Source organism: Oncorhynchus kisutch, linkage group LG4, assembly GCF_002021735.2.
Source record: "Oncorhynchus kisutch isolate 150728-3 linkage group LG4, Okis_V2, whole genome shotgun sequence".
In the NCBI taxonomy this organism is placed as follows: Eukaryota; Metazoa; Chordata; class Actinopteri; order Salmoniformes; family Salmonidae; genus Oncorhynchus; species Oncorhynchus kisutch.
In genome coordinates this window covers 44,643,663-44,668,281 of record NC_034177.2, presented here as the reverse complement: position 1 = coordinate 44,668,281, position 24,619 = coordinate 44,643,663, and the positions used below count along the sequence as shown (strand labels likewise).

At 42.7% G+C, this 24,619-nt stretch overlaps 1 protein-coding gene across 14 annotated transcripts in view; it reads left to right on the top strand.

Annotated features, from left to right (window-relative positions):
• Positions 1-24,619, top strand: part of LOC109889585 (protein-methionine sulfoxide oxidase mical2b) — an 81,535-nt gene that overhangs the window by 40,921 nt on the left and 15,995 nt on the right. For 4 of the 14 annotated variants that reach the window (XR_004209734.1, XR_004209733.1, XM_031823040.1 and 1 more), the window contains exons 11-27: positions 1,798-1,888; positions 2,521-2,668; positions 10,393-10,592; positions 13,351-13,538; positions 13,803-13,874; positions 13,977-14,102; positions 16,087-16,218; positions 16,453-16,704; positions 17,051-17,167; positions 17,689-17,802; positions 17,909-18,010; positions 18,268-18,354; positions 18,623-18,715; positions 18,910-19,002; positions 21,353-21,539; positions 21,658-21,734; positions 21,852-21,933. Coding sequence is in view for 11 of the 14 variants with exons in the window: in XM_031823040.1 (XP_031678900.1) it covers positions 1,798-1,888; positions 2,521-2,668; positions 10,393-10,592; positions 13,351-13,538; positions 13,803-13,874; positions 13,977-14,102; positions 16,087-16,218; positions 16,453-16,704; positions 17,051-17,167; positions 17,689-17,802; positions 17,909-18,010; positions 18,268-18,354; positions 18,623-18,715; positions 18,910-19,002; positions 21,353-21,539; positions 21,658-21,734; positions 21,852-21,933 (2,161 nt within the window). In the remaining 3 variants the exon portion in view is untranslated. Of the gene's footprint in view, positions 1-1,797; positions 1,889-2,520; positions 2,669-10,392; positions 10,593-13,350; positions 13,539-13,802; positions 13,875-13,976; positions 14,103-16,086; positions 16,219-16,452; positions 16,705-17,050; positions 17,168-17,688; positions 17,803-17,908; positions 18,011-18,267; positions 18,355-18,622; positions 18,716-18,909; positions 19,003-21,352; positions 21,735-21,851; positions 24,598-24,619 lie in introns of those variants that run through there. The other 10 variants (XM_031823046.1, XM_020481131.2, XM_031823041.1 and 7 more) reach the window with 10 other exon arrangements.

Here is a 24,619-nt window from a genome sequence, read left to right as displayed (position 1 = left end):
AATTACAGCCCAAATAAATGCTTCAGAGTTCAAATAACAGACACATCAATGGTTCAGAGGAGACTGAGAATCGGGCTTAATGTCAAATTTCTGCAAAGAAACCACTACTAAGGGACACCAACAAGAAGATTTGCTTGGGCCAAGAAACACAAGCAATGGACATTTGACTGGTGGAAATTTGTCCTTTGGTCTTGACTCCAAATGATAGATTTTTGATTCCAACTGCTGTGCCTTTGAGACGTAGTGTGGGTGAACGGATCTCTGCATGTGTGTTTCTTACCGTAAAGCATGGAGGAGAGGGTCACCAGCAAAGCACCCCCACACCACGTCAGTGATTTGTTTTTTATTTTATTTTTTTAATTCAAGGCACACTTAACCAGCATAGCTACCACAGCATTCTGCAGCCATCCCATCTGGTTTGAGCTTAGTGGGGCGATCATTTGTTTTTCAGCAGGACAATGACCCAACACACCTCCAGGATGTGTAAGGGCTATTTTACCTTGAGTAGAGGGATGGAGTGCTGCATCAGATGACCTGGCCTCCACAGTCCCTCGACCTCAACCAAATTGACATGGTTTGGGATGAGTTGGACCGCAGAATGAAGGAACAGCAGCCAACAAGTGCTCAGCATATGTGGGAACTCCTTCAAGACTGTTGGAAAATATCTCCTCATGAAGCTGTTTGAGCGAATGCCAATAGTGTGCAAAACTGTCATCAAGGCAAAGGGTGACTACTTTGAACAATCTCAAATATGCAATATATTTTGATTAGTTTAACACTTTGGCTTACTACATCATTCCATGTGTTATTTCATAGTTCTGATGTCTTCACTACAATGTAAAAATAAATAACCCTTGAATGAGTAGGTGTTCTAAAACTTTTGACTGGTACTGTACATATGGAAACAAAATTGAGTGGATGAAATCCACACGCTCTTGCTCTCATATATTCTGACGTTGATTCCAGAGGCAGTTTGGAACTCGGTAGGGAGTGTTGCAATGGAGGACAGCTGGTTTGACGCATTACGCGCTTCAGGACTCGGCGGTCCCGTTCTGTGAGCTTGTTGCCTACCACTTCGCTGCTGAGCCGTTGTTGCACCTTGACGTTTCCACTTCACAATAACATTACTTACAGTCCCCTTGGGCAGAAATTTGACGAACTGACTTGTTGGAAAGGTGGCATCATATGATGGTGCCACGTTGTAAATCACTGAGCTTTTCCGTAAGGCCATTCTACTGTCAATGTTTGTCTATGGAGATGGCATGGCTGCGTGCTCAATTTTATACACCTGTCAGCAATGAGTGTGGCTGAAATAGCCGAATAACATACTAATGACCATCAGCAGCATCAGAGCTTGGAGAAGCCTAATTACCATGACTAAACGGTCAGGTGGAATTTGACTGCCTTCATGACTCGTGACCACGGTCACGTAATACGGTCACAGCAACAGCCCTAGGTATATACATACACATCATCTGGACCATTGGTGTCCAATGATAACCCCACGTGTCCAAAGGTATAGTATGATGCAGAATCGGCTATAGTTCACAAACAGTGAGTTTTTTTTTGAACAGGTCAAATAACAATACTTTATGCTGGTGTCAACACATTGCATTCATTTATACCAAACAGAATTTGTTCTGTGGTGCTTTTTTCATATTTTACTAAATATAGTACAGGGATGTGAATGGGTTAACTTGCTTAACATGTATTGACATTGGCTTGCTAAAGAACCGGTTTCACAAAGCCGGTAACTAGTTTTAATATTGTAATATACTTCTCATGCCTCTCTCACAGGTGCGTCACCTGTTCATAGACGGGCAGCAGGACTCTTGTCCTCTGGAGCGGGGTGGATCCACACGTAGTTCTGTCAATCTCTCCAGACGAGGTCAGTCTTCACAAACACAAACTGACCACAGTCTGAGACTTGTCATTTCTCAGGCCTGTCATCTCAATGACTAACCTGATGCATCATCCTTTAATTATATTAGACAAGCTCAGACATAGACACCCACGTAGGCCAGGACATAGAAATGCAATTACGGCTGCAGGTCCACCCATTATGGATCATTGACTTGAATGGGAATGTCTGTTCTAGATATTGTATTTCTACAGGCCAGGAGCTGACCGAGACGGTTTGGATTAGTCAGACGTGCAAGCATTATGGATTAGTGGCTCCTTGTGACGTTCTATTCGTAATCTGATCTGTGTTTGTCCCATAAACTTGCCTCACCTGAGAGTTAATAAAAGGGCTCATCACAGTTACACCCACTTGAAACAATGACTGCGGTCACATTACATGAAGCAGGGTCAGACATGCCCAACAAAAGCGTGTGCTGGCCCACACTCCCATACCCTCATACTACTTTTAAAAAGGTATCCATGAAGACGTATTACACTACAGGGATGTGTTGTATTCTCTAGCCACTGTAGCCAGGTGTATTTATCTTTCTGTATGTTTCTATTTGGTGATGATGGCGTGATTGGATGACTGATTGGTTGGCCCCTCTTATCCCACAGAGTCGGACATCCGGCCCAGCCGCCTCCTCACCTGGTGTCAGAAGCAGACACAGGGGTACAGGGGTGTGGACGTCACCAATCTCACCTCTTCCTGGAAGAGTGGCCTAGCACTCTGTGCTCTTATACACCGCCTCCGGCCAGACCTCATGTGAGAGAATGCACATGTACAGCGCCTTCAGAAAGTATTAATACCCCTTGACTTGTTCCACATTTTGTCGTGTTCCAGCTTGAATTCAAAATTGATTTAAATAGATTTTTCCCTCACCAATCTAACCACAATACTCCATAATGGCAAAGTAAAAATATGTTTTTAGAAATGTGAGCAAATGTATTAAATGAAATACAGCAATATCTCATATACATAAGTATTCACATGCCTGAGTCGATACTTTGTAGAAGTACCTTTGGCAGTGATTACAGCTGTGGTTCTCTCTGGGTAAGTCTCTAACAGCTTTCAACACCTGGATTGTGCAACATTTGCCCATTTTTATTATTTTCAAAATTCTTCAAGCTCTGTCAAATTAGTTGATCATTGCTAGACAACTATTTTCAGGTTTTGCTATAGATTTAACTCCAAACTGTAACTCGGCCACTCAGGAATATTCACGGTCTTCTTGGTAAGCAACTCCGGTGTATATTTGGCCTTGTGTTTTAGGTTATTGTCCTGCTGAAAGGTGACTTCATCTCCCAGTGTCTGGTGGAAAGCAGAATTAACCAGATTTTCTTATAGGATGTTTGCCTCCATTCGGATTTTTATTCATTTTTTTTCCCTGAAAAACTCCCCAGTCCTTAACGATGACAAGCATACCGATAACATCATGCAGCTACCACTATGCTTGAAAATATGGAGCGTGGTACTCAGTAATGTATTGGATTTTCCCCAAAAATATAACACTTTGTGTTCGGGACAAAAAGTTATTTGCTTTGCACTATTACTTTAGTCATCAGAATATTGTTGTTCTGTACAGCAGGGGTGTCAAACTCATTCTATGGATTTTATTTAATGTTGATTTATTAGATCCCCATTAGCCGAAAGCCAATGGCGTCAGCTAGTCTTACTGGGTTCCAACACAGCGAAAAATACAATACAGACAAAATACTTTACAATTTACATACATTTTAAAACATGTAGTGTGTTTGTGCATCTATCAGTTACACATGCATGTCAGTATATACACACAAGTAGGTCACATGGGGGAGAGGCATAGTGCTGTGAAGTGTTGATTTATTTTTTTAACCAGGTTTGCTGTTCACCTCCGCTATATAAGATGTAAGGGAGTTCCATGCACTCATGGCTCTGTATAATACTGTACGTTTCCTTGAATTCGTTCTGGACCTGGAGACTGTGAAAAGACCCCTGGTTGTATGTCTGGCGGGGTGGGTGTGCGTCAGTGCTGTGTCAGTTGAATATGCAAACAATTTGGAATTTCCAACACATTGTTTCTTATAAAAACAAGAAGTGACTCTGTCTTTCCTCAACTCTTAGCCAAGAGAGACTGGCATGCGTATTTATTATTATTATTATTATTATTATTATTATTATTATTATTATTATTAGCCTTCTGATTACAATGAAGAGAAACACGTGCGGCTCTGTTCTGCGCCAGCTGCAGCTTAACTAGGTCTTTCTTTGCAGCACTTAACAATATGACTGGACAATAATCAAGATAAGATCAAATTTGAGCCTGCAGAACTTGCTTTGTGGAGTGTGGTGTCAAAAAAGCAGAGCATCTCTTTATTACTACCCATCTTTACAACCATTTGAATCTGTTTGGACCATGATAGTTTACAATCGAAGGTAACATCAAGAAATGTAGTTTCATCGACTTGTTCAACAGTCACACAATTAATTTACAGATTCTGCTATGGTGTAGAATGTAGGAAATTATGTGTACCAAATACAATGCTCTTAGTTTGAGATGTTGAGGACCAGTTTATTACTGGCCACCCATTCCAAAACAGACTGCAACTCTTTGTTAACCTCTCTGAACCACCCATCCTGGATCCGGTATAATTGTCATCAGCAACGCTGAATAGCATAGCGCCACAGTCAAATAAAACTAAGTACACTTAGCATTAGGTAACTTGGTCACGAAATTCAGAAAAGCAATCAAATTAATCGTTTACCTTTTTGAAGATCTTCGGATGTTTTCACTCACGAGACTCCCAATGTTCCTTTTGTTCCATAAAGATATTTTTTATATCCAAATACCTAAAGTTTGGTGCGTTATGCTCAGGAATCCACCGAAAAGAGCTGTCACGACAACGCAGACAAAAATTCCAAATTATATCCATAATTTCCACAGAAAAATGTCATGTTTTTTATAATCGACCCTCAGGGTGTTTTTCAAATATCTATTCGATAATATATCAACCGGAATATGTCAATTATATGCATATTCTAGCATCTGGTCTTGAGAAATAGTCTGTTTACTTTGGGAATGTTATTTTTCCAAACATAAAAATAGTGCCCCCTAGCTTCAAGAGGTCTGAGCTTCAAGAGATCTGGGGCTCCACGCAAGATCTCACCCTGTGGGATCTCACCCCCACGGGGGACCTAGTGAATGACCTGCAGAGAGCTGGGACCAAAGTAACAAAGCCTACCATCAGTAACACACTACGTCGCCAGGCACTCAAATCCTGCAGTGCCAGACGTGTCCCCCTGCTTATTAAGCCAGTTAATGTCCAGGCCCGTCTGAAGTTAGAGACCATTTGGATGATCCAGAAGAAGATTGGGAGAATGTCATATGGTCAGATGAAACCAAAATATAACTTTTTGGTCAAAACTCAACTCGTCGTGTTTGGAGGACAAAGAATGCTGAGTTGCACCTACTGTGAAGCATGGGGGTGGAAACATCATGCTTTGGGGCTGTTTTTCTGCAAAAGGACCAGGACGACTGATCCGTGTAAAGGAAAGAATGAATGGGGCCATGTATCGTGAGATTTTGAGTTAAAACCTCCCATCAGCAAGGGCATTGAAGATGAAACGTGGCTGGGTCTTTCAGCATGACAATGATCCCAAACACACTGCCCGGGCAACGAAGGAGTGGCTTCGTAAGAAGCATTTCAAGGTCCTGGAGTGGCCTAGCCAGTCTCCAGATCTCAACCCCATAGAAAATCTTTGGAGGGAGTTGAAAGTCCATGTTGCCCAGCAACAGCCCCAAAACATCACTGCTCTAGAGGAGATCTGCATGGAGGAATGGGCCAAAATACCAGCAACAGTGTGTGAAAATCTTGTGTAGACTTACAGAAAATGTTTGATGTCTGTCATTGCCAACAAAGGGTATATAACAAAGTATTGAGAAACGTTTGTTATTGACCAAATACTTATTTTCCACCATAATTTGCTAATAAATTAATTTAAAAATCCTACAATGTGATTTTCTGAAATTTTTTCTTCTCATTTTGTCTGTCATAGTTGACGTGTACCTATGATAAAAATTACAAGCCTTATCTTTTTAAGTGGGAGAACTTGCACAATCGGTGGCTGACTAAATACTTTTTTGCCCCACTGTATATATATATATATATAGCACAACACCATTTCCCTGTTATATATATATATATATATATATATATATATACAGTGGGGCAAAGAAGTATTTAGTCAGCCATCAACCCATGGAGGTCTGGATTTGGAGTCACACTCAAAATTAAAGTGAAAAACTACACTACAGGCTGATCCAACTTTGATGTAATGTCCTTAAAAGAAGTCAAAATGAGGCTCAGTTTTGTGTGTGTGTGGCCTCCACGTGCCTGTATAACCTCCCTACAACGCCTGGGCATGCTCCTGATGAGGTGGTGGATGGTCTCCTGAGGGATCTCCTCCCAGACCTGGACTAAAGCATCCGCCAACTCCTGGACAGTCTGTGGCGCAACGTGGCGTTGGTGGATGGAGCGAGACATGATGTGCTCAATTGGATTCAGGTCTGGGGAACGGGCGGGCCAGTCCATAGCATCAATGCCTTCGTCTTGCAGGAACTGCTGACACACTCCAGCCACATGAGGTCTAGCATTGTCTTGCATTTGGAGGAACCCAGGTCCAACTGCACCAGCATATGGTCTCACAAGGGGTCTGAGGATCTCATCTCGGTACCTAATGGCAGTCAGGCTACCTCTGGCGAGCACATGGAGGGCTGTGCGGCCCCCCCAAAGAAATGCCACCCCACACCATGACTGACCCACCGCCAAACCGGTCATGCTGGAGGATGTTGCAGGCAGTAGAACGTTCTCCACAGCATCTCCAGACACATGTCACGTGCTCAGTGTGAACCTGCTTTCATCTGTGAAGAGCGCAGGGCGCCAGTGGCGAATTTGCCAATTTTGGTTTACTAATGCAAATGCCAAACGTCCTGAACGGTGTTTCGCTGTAAGCCTGTCTGTTTCTGACCATTTGAGCAGACACATGCACATTTGTGGCCTGCTGGAGGTCATTTTGCAGGGGTATGGCAGTGCTCCTCCTGCTCCTCCTTGCACAAAGGCGGAGGTAGCGGTCCTGCTGCTGGGTTGTTGCCCTCTTACGGCCTCCCAGGTGTACTGGCCTGTCTCCTGGTAGCGCCTCCATGCTCTGGACACTACGCTGACAGACACAGCAAACCTTCTTGCCACAGCTCGCATTGATGTGCCATCCTGGATGAGCTGCACTACCTGAGCCGTCTCATGCTACCACTAGAGTGAAAGCACCGCCAGCATTCAAAAGTGACCAAAACGTCAGCCAGGAAGCATAGGAACTGAGAAGTGGTCTGTGGTCACCACCTGCAGAACCACTCCTTTATTGGGGGATGTCTTGCTAATTGCCTATAATTTACACCTGTTGTCTATTCCATTTGCACAACAGCATGTGGAATTTATTGTCAATCAGTGTTGCTTCCTAAGTGGACAGTTTGATTTCACAGAAGTGATTGATTTGGAGTTTCATTGTGTTTAAGTGTTCCCTTTATTTTTTTGAGCTGTGTGTGTTTGTATGTATGTCAACCCCTCCCCCATAAGCATTCCTGTCTCTTCTATAGATGTTATACACTTTTATTGCTGCTGCTCTATCATCAAAGGAATTAGTCTCAGATGTCTATATAAATGTTATTGATTTCATAAACCTTATTTCTAAGGCTAACTATATTGATATGGGATATTTTCATCCTTTTCCTGGGTAGCTTATAAGAGCGAAATATGGAAAAGAATAAACCAGGCAAGAGAAATATATACGTTCAGCAGTCCATTCATCAATTGGTGTGTGTGTGTGCTGTGGGGTTGAAGCTACGAACCCATAGGATTGGCTCTCTCATCCTTTCCGGACTTTTGAAAGGGAGGGTGGGCTATGAGCCTGTCATAGAAGGTATGAGTAATGTCCCTACGCTCTCTGGCAGCTTTCATGGCTGGGATAAGTTCTTTCCTCTTCTGGCGCACAGCTTCAGGATAGTCCTCGTTGAGGAAGATGTACGTTCCTCTCAAGTTCTTGGCTCTTTCCAGAACAGCTACCTTGTCCTTGAACCTCAGGAACTTTGACCACTGTGGAGATTCTGTAATTCCATCCACAACCATGTTCCACTTTGATTGCACCTTGACAACAATGACGGAGAAATCAAATTATCATGGCTTCGCATACAGAAATGATGTCCTCTCTCAATGACTTACAGGTTGCTTTCATCATGCCATTCTCCTGTTTAACCTCATCGAGCTGACCCTGGGAGATGTGCAAACTGTTCTTCAGGTCCTGGACCTCTCTGGTCAGGTTATCCAATATTTTATTAATTGACTCCACCAGTATTTTGACAACACTTGAAGCTATTTTCTTGTTGTAACAACTACTTGTATAACAATTTTTGTTAGTTTAAAAAGCTCTTGCACCTGTGATAGACATCACTGTCCTCAACGGTACTCCTGCCTGCTTTGGTCTTTGTCATGGTAGGTTACGCTGTTACTCCCCGCAGTTCCAGACAGGGTAGATCGCTGGGAGGATTGGAAACCAGAACAACAAACAGCAAGGATCTACACTGACACAAGGCCGGGATAATCCGCAGTCCCAGCCACAATGGCTAATCGCATCCCGGGCTGCGTTCAAGCCCTCAAGAAAACCCAGCTAGCTTGATAGGCAGCTAGTCTAGCTACCTACGCCAAGCAGCTCCTCAGACCCGGCCTTGGTCACTATACAGATAGTATCGATCCCAGCAACTGATGCCATCCTCTCTCGCACCAACTTCTCTCCCTCTTCTCTCTCAACCCCCTCCTCCCCTTCTTATCGCATAACTTCAAAGGGCCTAGTGTCTGGTGTTTTTTTTCTTCTTTCAATTAAGACCTACACAATATTGTGGAGTAACTGCAATGTTTATCCATCCTCAGTTATCTCCTATCACAGCCATTAAACTCTAACTGTTTTACAGTCAACATTGGCCTCATGGTGAAATCCCTGAGCGGTTTCTTTCCTCTCCGGCAACTGAGTTAGGAAGGACGCCTGTATCTTTGTAGTTAGTGACTGGGTGTATTGATACACCATCCAAAGTTTAATGAATAACTTAACCATGCTCAAAGGGATATTCAATGTCTGCTTTTTTTTTACTAACCTACCAATAGGTGTCCTTTGCGAGGCATTGAAAAAATCTCCCTGGTCTTTTGTGGCTGAATCTGTGTTTGAAATTCACTGCTCGACTGAGGGACCTTACAATTATCTGTATGTTTGGGGTACAGAGATGAGGTAGTCATAAAAAAATCATGTTAAACACTATTACATACAGTGTATAGATGCAATATATTATGTAACTCGTTAAGCACATTTTTACTCCTGAACTTATTTAGGTTTGCCATAACAAAGGGGTTGAATACATCTTGACTCGACATTTCAGCTTTTTGATTTTTAATTAATCTGATAAATGTATAAAAATAAACATTCCACTTTGACATTATGGGGTATTGTGTGTAATACAAACCTCTACATTTGATCAATTTTAAATTCAGACTAACACAAAAAAAATGTGGCAAAAGTAAAGAGGTGTGAATACTTTCTGAAGGCTGTGTGTGTGTATATGCATACACACAGTCATGGTCTTATTGGCACCATCAAAGCACACACTGATTGTCATCTTGTCTATGGTCATGCACTGCCTTTGTGTCTGTCACATGTTATGCTGTTGAAAATGTGAACAGCGATATTGATTATATTGTAGACAACACTTCTGTTTAAACTCTAGGTGTAGGATTCATAAATTAGGAACTGTACTATGTGTACTGACCTTTGCGGGCAACAGCTAGGTTTGTCTAAATAGAGAAATGAGAAAGCGAGCATTCTGGTTTGGCTTTCATATTGCACGTCCAATTATGTGTATAAAGCACTTGTACTAACAGTGTTAGATACTGATGGCACGGTTGAGCAACTCCACGCCTTGAAATGTTTCCATCTTACCTAAATAACAAGTGGGTGTTTTATCCTTCATGCGGTGTGAATTTGGCCCACTCAAGTCGTCGTGTGTGTGTGTGTGTGTGTGTGTGTGTGAGTCGAGCTGAGGGGGTGCAGCCGTGATGACCTCATCACCCCCCCCCCCCCCCTCTCTGTGTCACAGGTAGATGTGATTCGACAGTCCATTCTGAATTAAATCCTTTTTATGGAAAGGAAATGTGTTTACAATCTGTTTATGACATTGCTATGGGCTGTTGCTAAGGGACTTAGACCTCTCCTTTCAGCTAGTGCAATGCATCTGTTGGTAGGAGTCTGGTGGTGCGGAAAGTATAATGATTATAAAATGCAGCATTAAACCAACATTTTAATGCTTATCAACAAACTGTTTTAGGGCTAACATTCTCACTCCATAGGGGAAACTACTTTATTAAGGTCTTATAGGAGGTGAACCTTATGCCTCTTCTCTGTATCTCCCTCCATCCTAGTGACTTTGACTCCCTGAATGAGAAGGACTCGGCCAAGAACAACCAGCTGGCCTTTGACATAGCAGAGCACGAGTTTGGTATCCAGCCTGTGACCACGGGGAACGAGATGGCTCTGGACCAGGACCCAGACAAGCTTATGATGGTGCTGTACATCTCCAAGCTTTACGAGATGTTCCGCAACTCACCTGCATCCATCACTGGTAGGCTGCTGTTCTTGGTCATTCTCTCAACTCTGATGCCTCACACAGTATAGACTCGAAAACAAGACTCTAGGAAACAGACATTTGTATTTTGGCAACTTCGGAAAGGGGGGGGAAACAACATTTTCTGGGGTGAATTCGCTTCAGCCCGAAAACTCTCGCAACAAATCATGAGGCAGACATGCCAGAAGGTCGCTATTCGAAACCAAATTTTGCAGGCAAAACCTTTGCAGTGGTTTTAGTGGTGGTAGTTGATGCAAACTAGCCACTTACGAAATGCAGACATTAACCCTTTGACGCGTACCAACACACGTGTGTGTGTGTGTGTGAGATCATTCTCCAGTGGTCTCTGCAGCGTACTCTCAAACCAATGCGATTCAGAACATCCAGTTTCGATTGACGCAACAGTCAGCGTTTGAGCTGGCAACACTTTTTTTTTTTTTTTTTTTTTTTTTTGTCAAACAGTCCTTACAACCTTATGTCCTGAATGTGACCAGTTTTATTTTTGGATGCAATGCTCAGACATTCACAGAAGTTGCGACAGCATAACACAATCATCCAAACCGGAAAATGTACAGTAGGCTACATTAGTCCTTGCGCTGAGAAAAGATTGACCTAACACAAGCGGTCATATTTACAGAACTCTCGGCTGACAGAAACCATAATATGAATTGGCTATAGAAATTACCATTTACAATTCATCGTGTGTCCACCATCCTTCACTTCCGGACGTTTACTCATTTTACTAAAACATCTTTGGTCTGACAGACTTTTACATGACACCCAGAATGCCTTTTATAATGTCAAAAACCTTGTAACCAAAATAGCTGGCAAATATCTTTGCATTAGCTCATCATAATCAGTACAACCTTAAAAGCATTTTACACACGTGTGTGTACATTACAATCAATGCAAGAGCCCGAATGCATCATTTATCACCAGTACTTGAAAATCTGAATAAAACAGTAAATACATTATGTCCCATATATACATACAGTATTCTACAGTAGAAACACCAACATGATATACAGAAAATAAGGCACTTACTTTGATAGGAACGCACACATGTCCAATGTTATTATTTGTAAGGAGAACAACAATGAAGGCAATGCGAGCGCCTGCCAGAAAATGTGCCAGGGGGAAAAAGTTCATGCTAGACTGCGCAAACATCTGCATAGTTGATCTGGGGAAACACTGGGGATGTGCTTGGGCTCTCATCGAAAGAGAAGTTTGTCCAGTTCAGTAAAGCCTCAAACATAAATTGTCCGCAACGGTGAAATGGGCAACTTCTATGCGAATTAATGAGGAGGCGGAACACACTCACTCACACTCACTTCAAACTGTTGTTGGAAGATGAAACTTGTTAGAAAACTATTTCAAATTGACAAGTTGAAATATAGCCTGTAGATAATTAGCAGGCAGCGTGTGTCTTGGTTTGAGGGCAGCGCTGGTTAACTGTCCTGTTGCATGACAATCACATTTTGGAACAGTGAGTGCATTCTCACATCACAAGCATAACTCACGCTGGGCGCAACCTTAAAAGATATTTGGAACTCATGCGTGAAAAGGTTAAAAATAACCCCTGTGAGCTTTATCTTGCTAGCTACTATTTTTGTATTTTTATTCAAGTGGATAAGGTACTGTAGGCAGTGACACAGTCCCTCTATGCCAAACTGACGTTCTATTAAGTACAGACACCGGAACACGGCGGAACATTTTCAAAATTGTGGGAGGTGACCCGGATGTCTAGGGAGACGACACACACTAAGGAACAGTTCCTGCAGTAGCTCAAGAGTCGGTTTCCTGATGTAATGATGTGGGCTGAGAGTCGGGAAGCAAGTTCAGGGAGTGAGTTTTTAAAATAAAAATAAACATAATACAAACACTAACAGCACACAGACATAATCCCTTATATGTATATGAGAAGGTAATCAGGGAGGTGATAGTCCAGTTGAGTCTGACACGCAGTTGTGCGTGACAATGGTAACAGGTGTGCGCCATAACGAGCAGCCTGGTGACTTAGAGGCCGGAGAGGGAGCACCCGTGACACCTGAAGCCTCAGAAATTGAAACTCCATGCACAAGGGTTACGTAATGGGATCCTGAAGTCTGATATGTTAATTAACATTATTAATTTAAATTGAATTAAAAATATATATACTACATACTATTTTCCATAAACTACTCCATAACTGGAGTTTTACTACTCCTGAGGAATGATTTGTTTGCAGGATTGTGAAGGTTAGATTGAACCCTTAATGAGGATAGTGTGACTGAGCGGTTCTTACTATTTTTTTTCTTCATCTGCCATGATGGGATAAGATTTGCATGTTTCACAACCTGGTCAGTTATGAATGAGTGTGGTATGTAAGAAATGCATTCGGGCCCCAGTTCAGGTCATCTCACAGGGCCATGGTAATAATAATGCCTCTATGATCTATAGGGCTGCCTTTTATAGAATACAGTAGGCGTTTATGTTAAATGGATGACAATTCCTTCACTTAAAATACTAATGATTCAGCCCTACTGACTATTGTAATGCCCTCATAATAGTTTCTGACACTTGGTGATTAATCAAAAGGAATCTGTTTTTGAATTCTGGATACTACTGTTTTGGGGGTTTATTTTGACATTACTCTATCTGGTTACCCTCTTCATTTGGCTTGACCTAGGCTTAGAGGGCTGGTTTATAACAGTGTGCGTATTAGAGTATGTCCTGTATCAAAGCACCCATAAAACACTGCTATGCTTTGTTACAGGTACAAGGGAAACGGATGAGAACAATGAAGTGAATTCATCGGAGTCTGCACACTCTGTTTACAACTTAATGAACCGAACACAGCCCAAAAAAAGGATCCCAAAGGTACCGTGGGCTCACCCTCTCGTCCTCCTCCTCACCCATCTACAGGCTTTAAAAGGAAAGCATTGCAACAACAAAGGCATCCATGTAAATGTGATTTTAGCCTACGTAAAGTGTCAAAATATGCATGTTTACTTGACAGATGAAAGGAATTCCTATGTGCCAATAACTGACAAGAAGTAATTGAAATGTAGATTAGATAAGGTACTGTATGTGAACAAGAGACCTAGATAATCTACTTCTTACAAGGCATACTTAATGATTACCCCCACACTCGATGACCTTTGACTGTGACGTGAATGACTGAAGGAACAGTTGTTTTGGGTCTATTTTGTACTACCTTTTCCTCAGGATAACGGGAAGCTGGAGGCGAACGACCCAATGAACAAAAGACGAAGAAAGGGCAGCACCTATTTAGAGGAGGTGTGTTAGTGACTACAACAAGCATATCTCTGTCACCAGTATGGCCTTAGATGCAGCCATTTTAATGTCGATAAAGTGACTGATCATTCATTGTGTTGTCAGTTGTCCTGTCAGAGTGCCCCCCCTGCAGGTGACGGTGGGGAGCAGAATAAAGTGCGCTCAATGGCCACACAGCTACTGGCCAAGTTTGAGGAGAATGCATCGCCCGGCAGTTCCCTGCGCAATAAGGTGAGCAGCTCCAGGTGTACAGTAGTCAGAGGGGTCAAGGTCCCTGTACACTGTGCTGTGTAGAGACAATTTTTTTGGGGGGGGGGGGCAACAACCACTCATTGTAAAGTCACATACAGACAATAAACCATCGATGGCCTCCGTGCCAATGGTTACTGTATGACTCTTCTATTGGTTCTCTTAATGGTTGATCATATCTGATTTTAGAAATCTGTACTATTGTATAGTACTTTCTGCAGTGTGTGTGTGGGGCGGGGGTTAATCATACACAGGTCGTGTTTTTGTGTTGAAATTTCAGATAATGAAGGCTCTGTGGAACCTACTTCTCTATGGTACATAACATTCTGAGAGAGTTTGGAAATGGATGAAATTAATTTCATAGACCTGCTTTTATGTCCGGGAGAGCACTTATGTCCTTGTATCCAATTCTGCAACATCACTGCCCCCACAATCATGTTTGAATATAGCCCATTGTGTTGTAAGACTGTACAATGGGACAAATCTACCACACCCACAGCCACTACCCTTGGGTACAGTTTGAGTACAAAGTTTTGATGAGGTATAGGTGATGGTCAAGAAAGCTATGAAGAGATTGAAGATGAATTTACTGTATCGTTTTACTTCTACCAATAACGTACCTCTAGTATATCGACCGCTACCTTAGTCACACAGTATGATTAGCTACTCCATCGTAAGAAGAGGCTGTCCCTGGATTATAGGATTAAAGAAAGCAGGTTGTGCATTTGGCTTCTTGATGAAGAAGTGAATACAATACAATCTGCCTGTGAAGCCCCATCAAAGGACTGAGTGGCTCTGTCTGATTATGGTGTGGAATACCATAGATATGGTTATGGTGCATATACGATAATGCCAGAGAAACTGGTATTTGGAGGTAAATATTGGCACAGCTGTTATGCCCGATTCAAAGTCGAGGGCCGGCAAGCCGTACCAATATATCCTCCAAACACCGGCTTCAAGGGTACAATCGCTTTTATACAACGGGTTACCAACATATTAAAATAATGATTTGCATATTTTCATTAAAAATATTTTGATTAATTTATTCATACCATTTCATCCTTCCACAAGAGAAGTTCCGACACAAATCTAGGGTTGCTTCCCAAGCCGGCTGGTTCTTCATTCTATTGGTTCGGTTGCCAGAGACGCGACCCGGTTGTTCTGTATTTATTAACGGGACCCAGTCTTTCGTTCTAAATGTTCCATTGCCATACTGGCAGGCAATGTTCTTATCCCTTGCTTGCTAGCTAGCCAACATAACTTACAGTAATGTCAAACAGTGCAGCCAGAATAACAGCAAAGTAGCAGCATTTGCATTTGTTTAAGCTGTTTTCTAGTGACATTTTATTTGGCAACATCCATAATATTGAGCAAATAATGCGCGACTTTGCCTGGGGTAGAAAATGTGCTCTCTCGTCAAGACACTGTTGTTCAGAGGAGCTTCAAACTGAAGCTGGAAAGACTGCAAACTTGCTGCACTTCGTTTTGTTTTCTGTTATTTATTGATAGCATCATTTTTATGGATATATACAAAGAACTGACTCATGATTTCGCCTGGCTGAGAAAAGCAGACAGCAAGGTTTATACAAATCTCTGCTGTTAAAGTAAATGTTAGTTTAAGAAGCATAAAACATTTTTAACTTTTTTTTAATATATATAGTGCAGATCAAGTTTTAGAAATTACCTGTCTGGGCTGAAGAGACAGTGGATTGCTCCGTCAGATGGAACAGAGTAAATAGGCATTTTAACATCAGATTTAGCCTGTGGTAACTTGTGGAATAGACACCGGATGGAATGTGGTTTTAACCAATCAGCATTCAGGATCAGACCATCACACTTTATGCAATGGGTGGATGATGGCAGGGTGTGGTTTTGAAACAAATCATTCTGCACTACTTTTTTTTTCTCCTATTCCTCCTGCTCGTCCTTCCCTTCCTGCCTCATCTCGTGTCTGCTGCTCTGTCAGTCTGATTTGAACTCCGACTCTGATTCAAGCCGTCCTTCATCTCCTTCTCTGGATATGATGGAGAACCCTCGCTTCGCTAAGCCCAAGAAACAGCCCCCTCCCTCGCCTCCACCCCCACGCCCCAAGTGGCAGGTACAGTCACGTCAATCTGGTGTGTGTTGAGACCATGAAGGGTCAGCCGCTGCATCATAAACTCAATAAACCCCCCCCCTAACATAGAGCCTATGTTAACAAAAGAACCAATAGTCTTCTAGACCAAGAAGCATTGAAAAGACACACCTTTTACGCCACCCTGGAGGTTCGACCTCTACTGGTTGGAGGTCCGTGCTGCTTTACACATTGCTTTGTGTGTATATCTGCTTTCAGCCGTCCATCTATATACGACTCTTAGAAGAGCCTGCAGCCGCGGCGCAACCGACTCCCCTTCACGTTCCAACAAGGTCCTGGAGTCCTCCTCCACGTGATGATCAAACACAGGCCTCTCCGCGCGCAGACTTGGTGCAGCAGAGAGTGTGGATTCCACACACCGAAACCCCAGATGACGTAGATTACCCAGAACAACCTTCTCCTGGCCCCACAGGGAAGGGCGTAGAGAAGCTGGAGCAAAAGATGAGCCAGGTGACAATGAGCCTCCATTTATATCGGTCTGGAAACACCATGTTAGCCCCATGCACAGCTATGCTTTACTTCTGCACTCTCACAATAAATAAAAAAATTCTGCGTGGAAATAGATTTTTATTCCCATTCAAAACAGTAAATCCACATGCGCCTTAGCCACAAAAGTCTAGCAGACAGCACAACTCGGCAACAAAAACAGAATTGTTCAAAAGATACACAATTGCCATACCACACATCATCAGCTTTACGGATTATGTTTGCTGTTCAGTATTTATTTGCCAACTTCCTGCAGTTTCACACTTGCTTTTCTTTCCTTTCCTTTCCTTTCCTTGTTGCTGTTCTAAAGAAAAAAGTGCAAACCGTAACTACCGGGGAATTTAACAGGAAGAGTATAAAGGAGAGAGCTGTGCTTCTGCGTTCTATGTTTCCTGAGTCCGAGACTCCTCTAGTGAAAGAGTATAAGGTGAAAGTGTAGCGCCACCCCTCGCCTGCCTGCCTGCCTGTCTAACTCCATCTAAGGAAATGAGGCACAGTATGTTTGACCCTGTACACAAGTTCTGTTTGACCGTCTCACTGTTTAGAAGGATGCAATGTCACCAGTCAAACCTACTCACATTTTACTGAGAGTGGAGCATGTTTTTAAAGGCTGGTAACAGCTTGGTAATCCATTTTAAATCCATTTGTTGGCAGAGGTTGTTTTCTTGCAGCATGTCTTGTTTCCATGGTGTTACAGCTCTGCGAATTAAAGGTCAGGTGACTTCTCTCTGCATGATGAAAGTGGTCCGTGATGATACTAATGAGTGAACATTCATATCTTCATTAAAAGAGATAAAGGTTTGAGCTGTTGAATATTTCTCTGACCAATTGTTCCCCTCCTACTTATATTCAGCTTGCATCTCCTCAGTATTTTTGGGGTGGGATATGAAGAGCTAGAGATTTTGGAGATTGCTCTCATTTCTGATATGAACCCTTTTTTTTCTACAGACGGATCGATCTGCCTTTGTTCCTAAAATCACTTCAATACACCCTGTCCCTGAATCGTCTGCTCTGTCTTGCGTCTCTTCTCTTACCCCAACATCTCCTGTGCATCATTACAAGGTGAAAACGACTGCCGCTTGCAGTGCCTTGTGGTCCTGACCTGACCAGCCCAACCCTAAAAAAATATCAGCTCACTCTGACAACATTTTTTTTTAAATGGTTTTAGTGCGATGGAAGTGCTGCATCAAGTAGACTCATTCAAACGCCAATCGAATGTCCTGTGAGTTATCAAGCTGAACCCTTCAAGCCTGACATGTCTGCCGAACAGGTACCAGTAATTTGAAATGCATTTGAAGTATAAGAATAGAAGAGTGACTCAACTCACTCCAGCCATGTTATTGGTTTTAGTGCAACGGGAATGCTTCGTTAAGTAGACTCCTTCAAAAGTCAATCGATCGACTCGAAAGCTGTCATTCTGAACCCTTCAAGTCTGACGAACAAGTTTCAGTAAAAAAAAATTAAAAAACATTTGTAGAAATAGAAAAAAAGACGTAAGTCAACTCACTGTATTTTTGATGATTTAAGTGCAATGGGAGTGCTGGATCAAGTATTCAAAAGCCAATCATTCGATTTGAGAGTTACGAAGCTGGCCCTTTAAAGTCCACCGAACAGGTATCAGTAAAAATCTCACTCTACATTTAACATGAGAGAACAGAAGACACTGTTGCGTCAGCTCACTCTGACCATCATTTATTTAGCTTTTAGTGCAATGGGAATGCTAAGTCTCTAGTAGAATAATTAGATCGGAGCGTTATCGAGCTGAACCCTTAAAGTCTGCCCAACGGGTATCAGTAAAAATTTGAAATGTAAAAAGTAGAAGCTTCTTAGAGTGTACATATATTAAATCAGCTCACTCTTACCATGTTTTTATTGGTTTTAGTGCAATGGGAGTGCTGCACCAAGCGTAATGATTAAAAAAACAATTGATCAATCTGAACACTGTCCTGCTGAGCCCTCTATGCCTGCCAAACAGGTAGGAGTAACAACTTTACTGTCTGCATGATTTCTGCATCTCCTCTCATGTCTGAGTAGAAATGTCTTTCTTTTCCTTCATCTATACTATTCTGATCCTTACTTTTTCTGTTTCCTTTTCTCTTTTTTCCCCCTCCCTTTTCATTTCTGTCTTTGTGCTGCTCCCTCCCTCTACCTCTGACTGGGTTCTGTTAGAGGACAGTTGGGAGGGTCTCTTCTCACATAGGCGCTAGGGCAGAAACTCTAGCCATCCTTTATGAAACTGACCACAGGCCTAATGCCTTGCCGGTAAGCACAGTGTGACTAACGATTATGTTTGTGCCGACACAGCCCAGTGGGAATATACATCACAAGAAACACACACACACACACACACACACACACACACACACACACACACACACACACACACACACACACACACACACACAAAAGTGGGCTCTATCTACTACCACCCCAAGCTTCAGGAGTTTTGGTAACCTTCTAAACATCAATCAAGTCATGTCTTGCTTCAGGATACTACATCTGTTATTAGTAGGAAAGATACTCATGTTCACTGTAAACTGTAAAACATTCTGACCTGAATCTTACTGGGACTTCTCCAGTCATGAGCCATGGTGTTTTGTGTGAAGGGCCTTCAGGGGTAGTAACTCCATGCACTCATGTGGGTGCCTGTTCACACAGTGTTTGGCCCCACTTCAGGTCTTCAGGTCGAGAGCAGTGAACAACATTTTGCTTTGCCTCAAACTGCAATTTTGTGTAGAGCTTTGTGAAACCAATGTATTTGACTAGTTAGTACTCTGCTATGGTCCTGAGAATTGTTGATTCATGATCATCTCTCACTGGACTGGAGAAATGCCCTACTAATATGACACATTTGTAAAAAAAAGTTCCCATTCCATGTTATATTACTCAGCTACAGTTGCACTAGTTCCATGTCACTGCCTGCCTTAACATCCACGTTATGGTTAGGTGTTGAGACTTGTTAGGTGGTCACACCACCACTTAATATTGTACACCGTTAGAAGAAATGGTGCTATATAAATTCAGCAAAAAAAGAAACGTCCTCTCGCTGTCAACTGCGTTTATTTTCATCAAACTTGACGTGTAAATATTTGTATGAACATAACAAGATTCAACAACTGAAACAAACTGAGCAAGTTCCACAGACCTATGGTCACTTATGTGACAGGAATGTGTCCCTGAACAAAGGGGGGGATCAAAAGTAGCAGTCAGTGTCTGGTGTGGCCACCAGCTGCATTAAGTACTGCAGTGCCTCTCCTCCTCATGGACTGCACCAACTTTGCCAGTTCTTTCTGTGAGATGTTACCCCACTCTTCCACCAAGGCACCTGCAAGTTCCCAGACATTTCTGGGGGGAATGACCCTAGCCTTCACCCTCTGATCCAACAGGTCCCAGATGTGCTCAATGGGATTGAGATCCGAGCTCTTCGCTGGCCATGGCAGAACACTAACATTCCTGTCTTGCAGGAAGTCGCACACAGCACATGCGATATGGTTGGTGGCATTGTCATGCTGGAAGGTCATGTCAGAATGAGCCTGCAGGAAGGGTACCACATGAGGGTAATGCACAGTGTTGAGATTGCCTGCAATGACAACAAGCTTAGTCCGATGATGCTGTGACACACCGCCCCAGACCATGACGGACCCTCCACCTCCAAATCCATCCCGCTCCAGAGTACAGGCCTTGGTGTAACGTTCATTCCTTTGACGATAAACGCGAATCCGAAAGTCACTCCTGGAGGGGGGAAAAAAGTGCTCAGTGCAGTCCTGTCTGGTCCAGCGATGGTGGGTTTGTGCCCATAGGCAACGTTGTTGCCGGTGATGTCTGGTGAGGACCTGCCTTACAACAGGCCTACAAGCCTTCAGTCCAGCCTCTCTCAGCCTATTGCGGACAGTCTGAGCACTGATGGAGTGATTGTGCGTTCCTGGTGTAACTCGGTCAGTTGTTGTTGCCATCCTGTACCTGTCCCGCAGGTGTGATGTTTGGATGTACAAATCCTGTTCAGGTGTTACACGTGGTCTGCCACTGCGAGGATGACCAGTTGTCCGTCCTGTGTCCCTATAGTGCTGTCTTAGGTGTCTCACAGTGCGGACATTGCAATTTATTGCCCTGGCCACAGCTGCAGTCCTCATGCCTCCTTGCAGCATGCCTAAGGCACGTTCACGCAGATGAGCAGGGACCATGGGCATCTTTCTTTTGGTGTTTTTCAGAGTCAGTAGAAAGGCTTCTTTAGTGTACTAGATTTTCATAACTGTGACCTTAATTGCCTATCATTTGTAAGCTGTTAGTGTCTTAAAGACCGTTCCACAGGTGCATGTTCATGAATTGTTTATGGTTCATTGAACAAGCATGGAAAACAGTGTTTAAACCCTTTGAAATGAAGATCTGGGAAGTTATTTGGGATTTTACGAATTATCTTTTGAAAGACAGGGTCCTGAAAGAGGGACATTTCTTTCTTTTTTTGCTGAGTTTAGAACCAACAATGCTCAATGACTCATTTCATATGGCCCTCAACCACCCTCATTGTTGGCAGTAGATGACTACAGTAACGGCTTGCCTATTACGTTGATCTCACCGTATCACTAACCAGCTGCTGTTGTCTGTCTCCTGACAGTGTATCGTGCGGAAGGAGTTCCCTCAGAACCTGGGAGGCAGTGACACGTGTCACTTCTGCTCCAAGCGTGTGTACGTGATGGAGCGACTCAGCGCTGAGGGCCACTTCTTCCACAGGGAGTGTTTCCGCTGTGACGTCTGCAGCTCCACACTACGCCTGGGAGGACACGCCTACGACTCCCAACACGGCATGATGCTGACACACCGACACCAGCCCCTCTCCCACCTGGGGACAGAAGCTGTTTGTGAATTAATTTGATATTTAGTGTCAGCCGGCATGTGTTTTTACAGTGCTTTGTGTTTCAGGCAAGTTTTACTGCAAGCCTCATTATTCTCAGCGTCGGCCCAGCCTACAAAGTTCAAGCAAGTTCCTGAGGAGAACGGTAAACAGCTTTCAGTAACAGCAAACATAAACACAGCCATTTTTACTATTCAGGTTATTTTTTTTAGGTGTTTTACGTGGTCTGATTTCAATTGTATGTTGTGTCCCTCACACGCAGGAGGACCAGGGACGTCTGACGTCTTCGCCGGACCGGAGTGACCCCTACTCGGCCACAGACAGCCTGCAGAGCCAGCCCTCAGGTACCCTGAGTTCCTTCCTTAGGAGAAGCCTGCGTTGGCCGCTGCACGCGGGCCGGGCAGTGTGTGGGACGCCCTGCCAGCTGGCCCGCTGGGTGCATGCGGCGGTTGGCCAGGCAGGGCTCCACCTCATAGACCACTCAGAGGACTACGGCTTCCTGTACGAGCTGCTGAGTCTGGGCATGCCCCTACTGAGCATACTGCACGAGCTCCTGGGCCAGATGTACATGGAGGCTGAGCCAGCCTGAGCCTCAGCCTCACAGCCTACTGCACTAAGCTCAGCAGCACCTAGGCCTCAGGCTCACCTAGAGGGGGCAGAGCCTGGTGCCTCTGGGTCTCATGGACTTAATGATGCACTTGTACTGTACTCGCTGCTAAAGCACAGGCGCTTGCTTCAGTCTGTACAGTACTCTATGCAGACTGGTTCAATTTCAAAAGTTTATTTGTTCTTCCATGATTTTGATTTGATGCCGAGAAACAGATCTGTTTGTTCATCAAAGTATTATAGCAAGTGTGACACATGGTCCTTAGCATTTGAGGAGGTCATGCATCCTTTCAATTGCTTGAAATCTTTTATTTCAGTATTCCCATGCTTATGTTTGGGTTCAACTTTTATTTTTAACTCCAAAGTAATCCAAAAAAGGATCCACTAAAAGCACTTTAGTTGACTTGGAGGGGCTGCTAAGGCCTCTGCGTTGTGCCTGGTGTGCTTGTGATGTGGGAAGTTAGAGAACAAAGTCCTGCTATGCTTCTTGAACTGCACTGCTATATTGCACATGTGCAATGGAAATGCCAAACAGTATTTATTTTCTGACAATAGTTTTTTTTCTGTTATTAAGATGATTCTGGAGACTATTTTGTTGCAATTTTTTTAATGTGTAAATGTTTGGTTTTAGAACAGCTTTCGCACAGTATTATTTTTGATTTGTCTAGGCTGTTTAATGGAACACACATTTGATTTGTCTAGGCTGTTTAATGGAACACACATTTGATTTGTCTAGGCTGTTTAATGGAACACACATTTGATTTGTCTAGGCTGTTTAATGGAACACACATTTGATTTGTCTAGGCTGTTTAATGGAACACACATTTGATTTGTCTAGGCTGTTTAATGGAACACACATTTGATTTGTCTAGGCTGTTTAATGGAACACACATTTGATTTGTCTAGGCTGTTTAATGGAACACACATTTGATTTGTCTAGGCTGTTTAATGGAACACACATTTGATTTGTCTAGGCTGTTTAATGGAACACACATTTGATTTGTCTAGGCTGTTTAATGGAACACACATTTGATTTGTCTAGGCTGTTTAATGGAACACACATTTGATTTGTCTAGGCTGTTTAATGGAACACACATTTGATTTGTCTAGGCTGTTTAATGGAACACACATTTGATTTGTCTAGGCTGTTTAATGGAACACACATTTGATTTGTCTAGGCTGTTTAATGGAACACACATTTGATTTGTCTAGGCTGTTTAATGGAACACACATTTGATTTGTCTAGGCTGTTTAATGGAACACACATTTGATTTGTCTAGGCTGTTTAATGGAACACACATTTGATTTGTCTAGGCTGTTTAATGGAACACACATTTGATTTTAGATGTATCTGTTTGAAAAACGGATTCTTATTGTTGTGAAATATTAGATAAGTGGGGTAGAAACAGATTCTAATTTTAACTTCCTACACCAGGTACTGTAGCAAATTCTGCCAAAAATATATTTTTATTTCAAATATTTAGTTAGTTTTTTTGCTTTTGTTGCTGGTATCAAAAGCCTTGGATTTAATGCACATTTCTGCACATATTCTAAGATATGAATTATCACAAATGTTTGTGCTGATGTGTTGTAGATGTTCAATCAATAGCTTGTTCCGGTAGTACAGTATTATTATCTGTTATGGTACAGTGATGCCACAAAGCTTTTATTTAATTTGTGATTCTAAGTACTTGTCTTATGTTTTCCCTTCCATATATCCACATTTTCATTCCTCCATTATTTCTTTCACTTCATATGTAGTTTCAAGTTTCCAATGCTGCAACCTCTGATTGGCTGAAATTGTGGCTGCAGGAAGGTGATGTGGCTGCTTGGGTCACGTGATCAATAGTGTTGCTTTGCATTAGCTGCCTTCATAGCTCTTCTTAACCACACATGTACTATTCATGTTGAGAACTAGGCATGGGTCCTGTGTATGACGAGTTAATTTAGTTAGCCACACACTTTGTTTGTTAATTGACGCATGTCTCGAAAGCCTTCCATTCCTCCAAGCTAACCCACATGCTCAAGGTCCGCATGCCCCTACGTTTTTGGCATGCAGTTTTTTTTCAACCCATCTGACACATGATAACCTCCCTGTCTCTACTTCTTTGTATGTCCCCTTGTGATTCTCTGTTGCAGAAGGTGGTTACCTCTCAGAAACCTTCTCAAAGGCTCTCTCATGTTCCTCCTAATACACAAAGCTGAGCTCATTGCGCTTGAGAGGATCCTATTTTTAGGGGGGGGGGCACAATTCTGCATGTCAGCTCCAGAATATTTTGTTGTACATTTTAGTTGTTTAATCGTTTGTCTGCTACCTTGTATTTTTCCATAGTGAATAAACGGGTTGCTTAATTTATGCTATTTAAAGCTGTAAGTATAAATAAATTGATTTGATTACAGAAGTTACTTGCTTCCTCTTTTTTT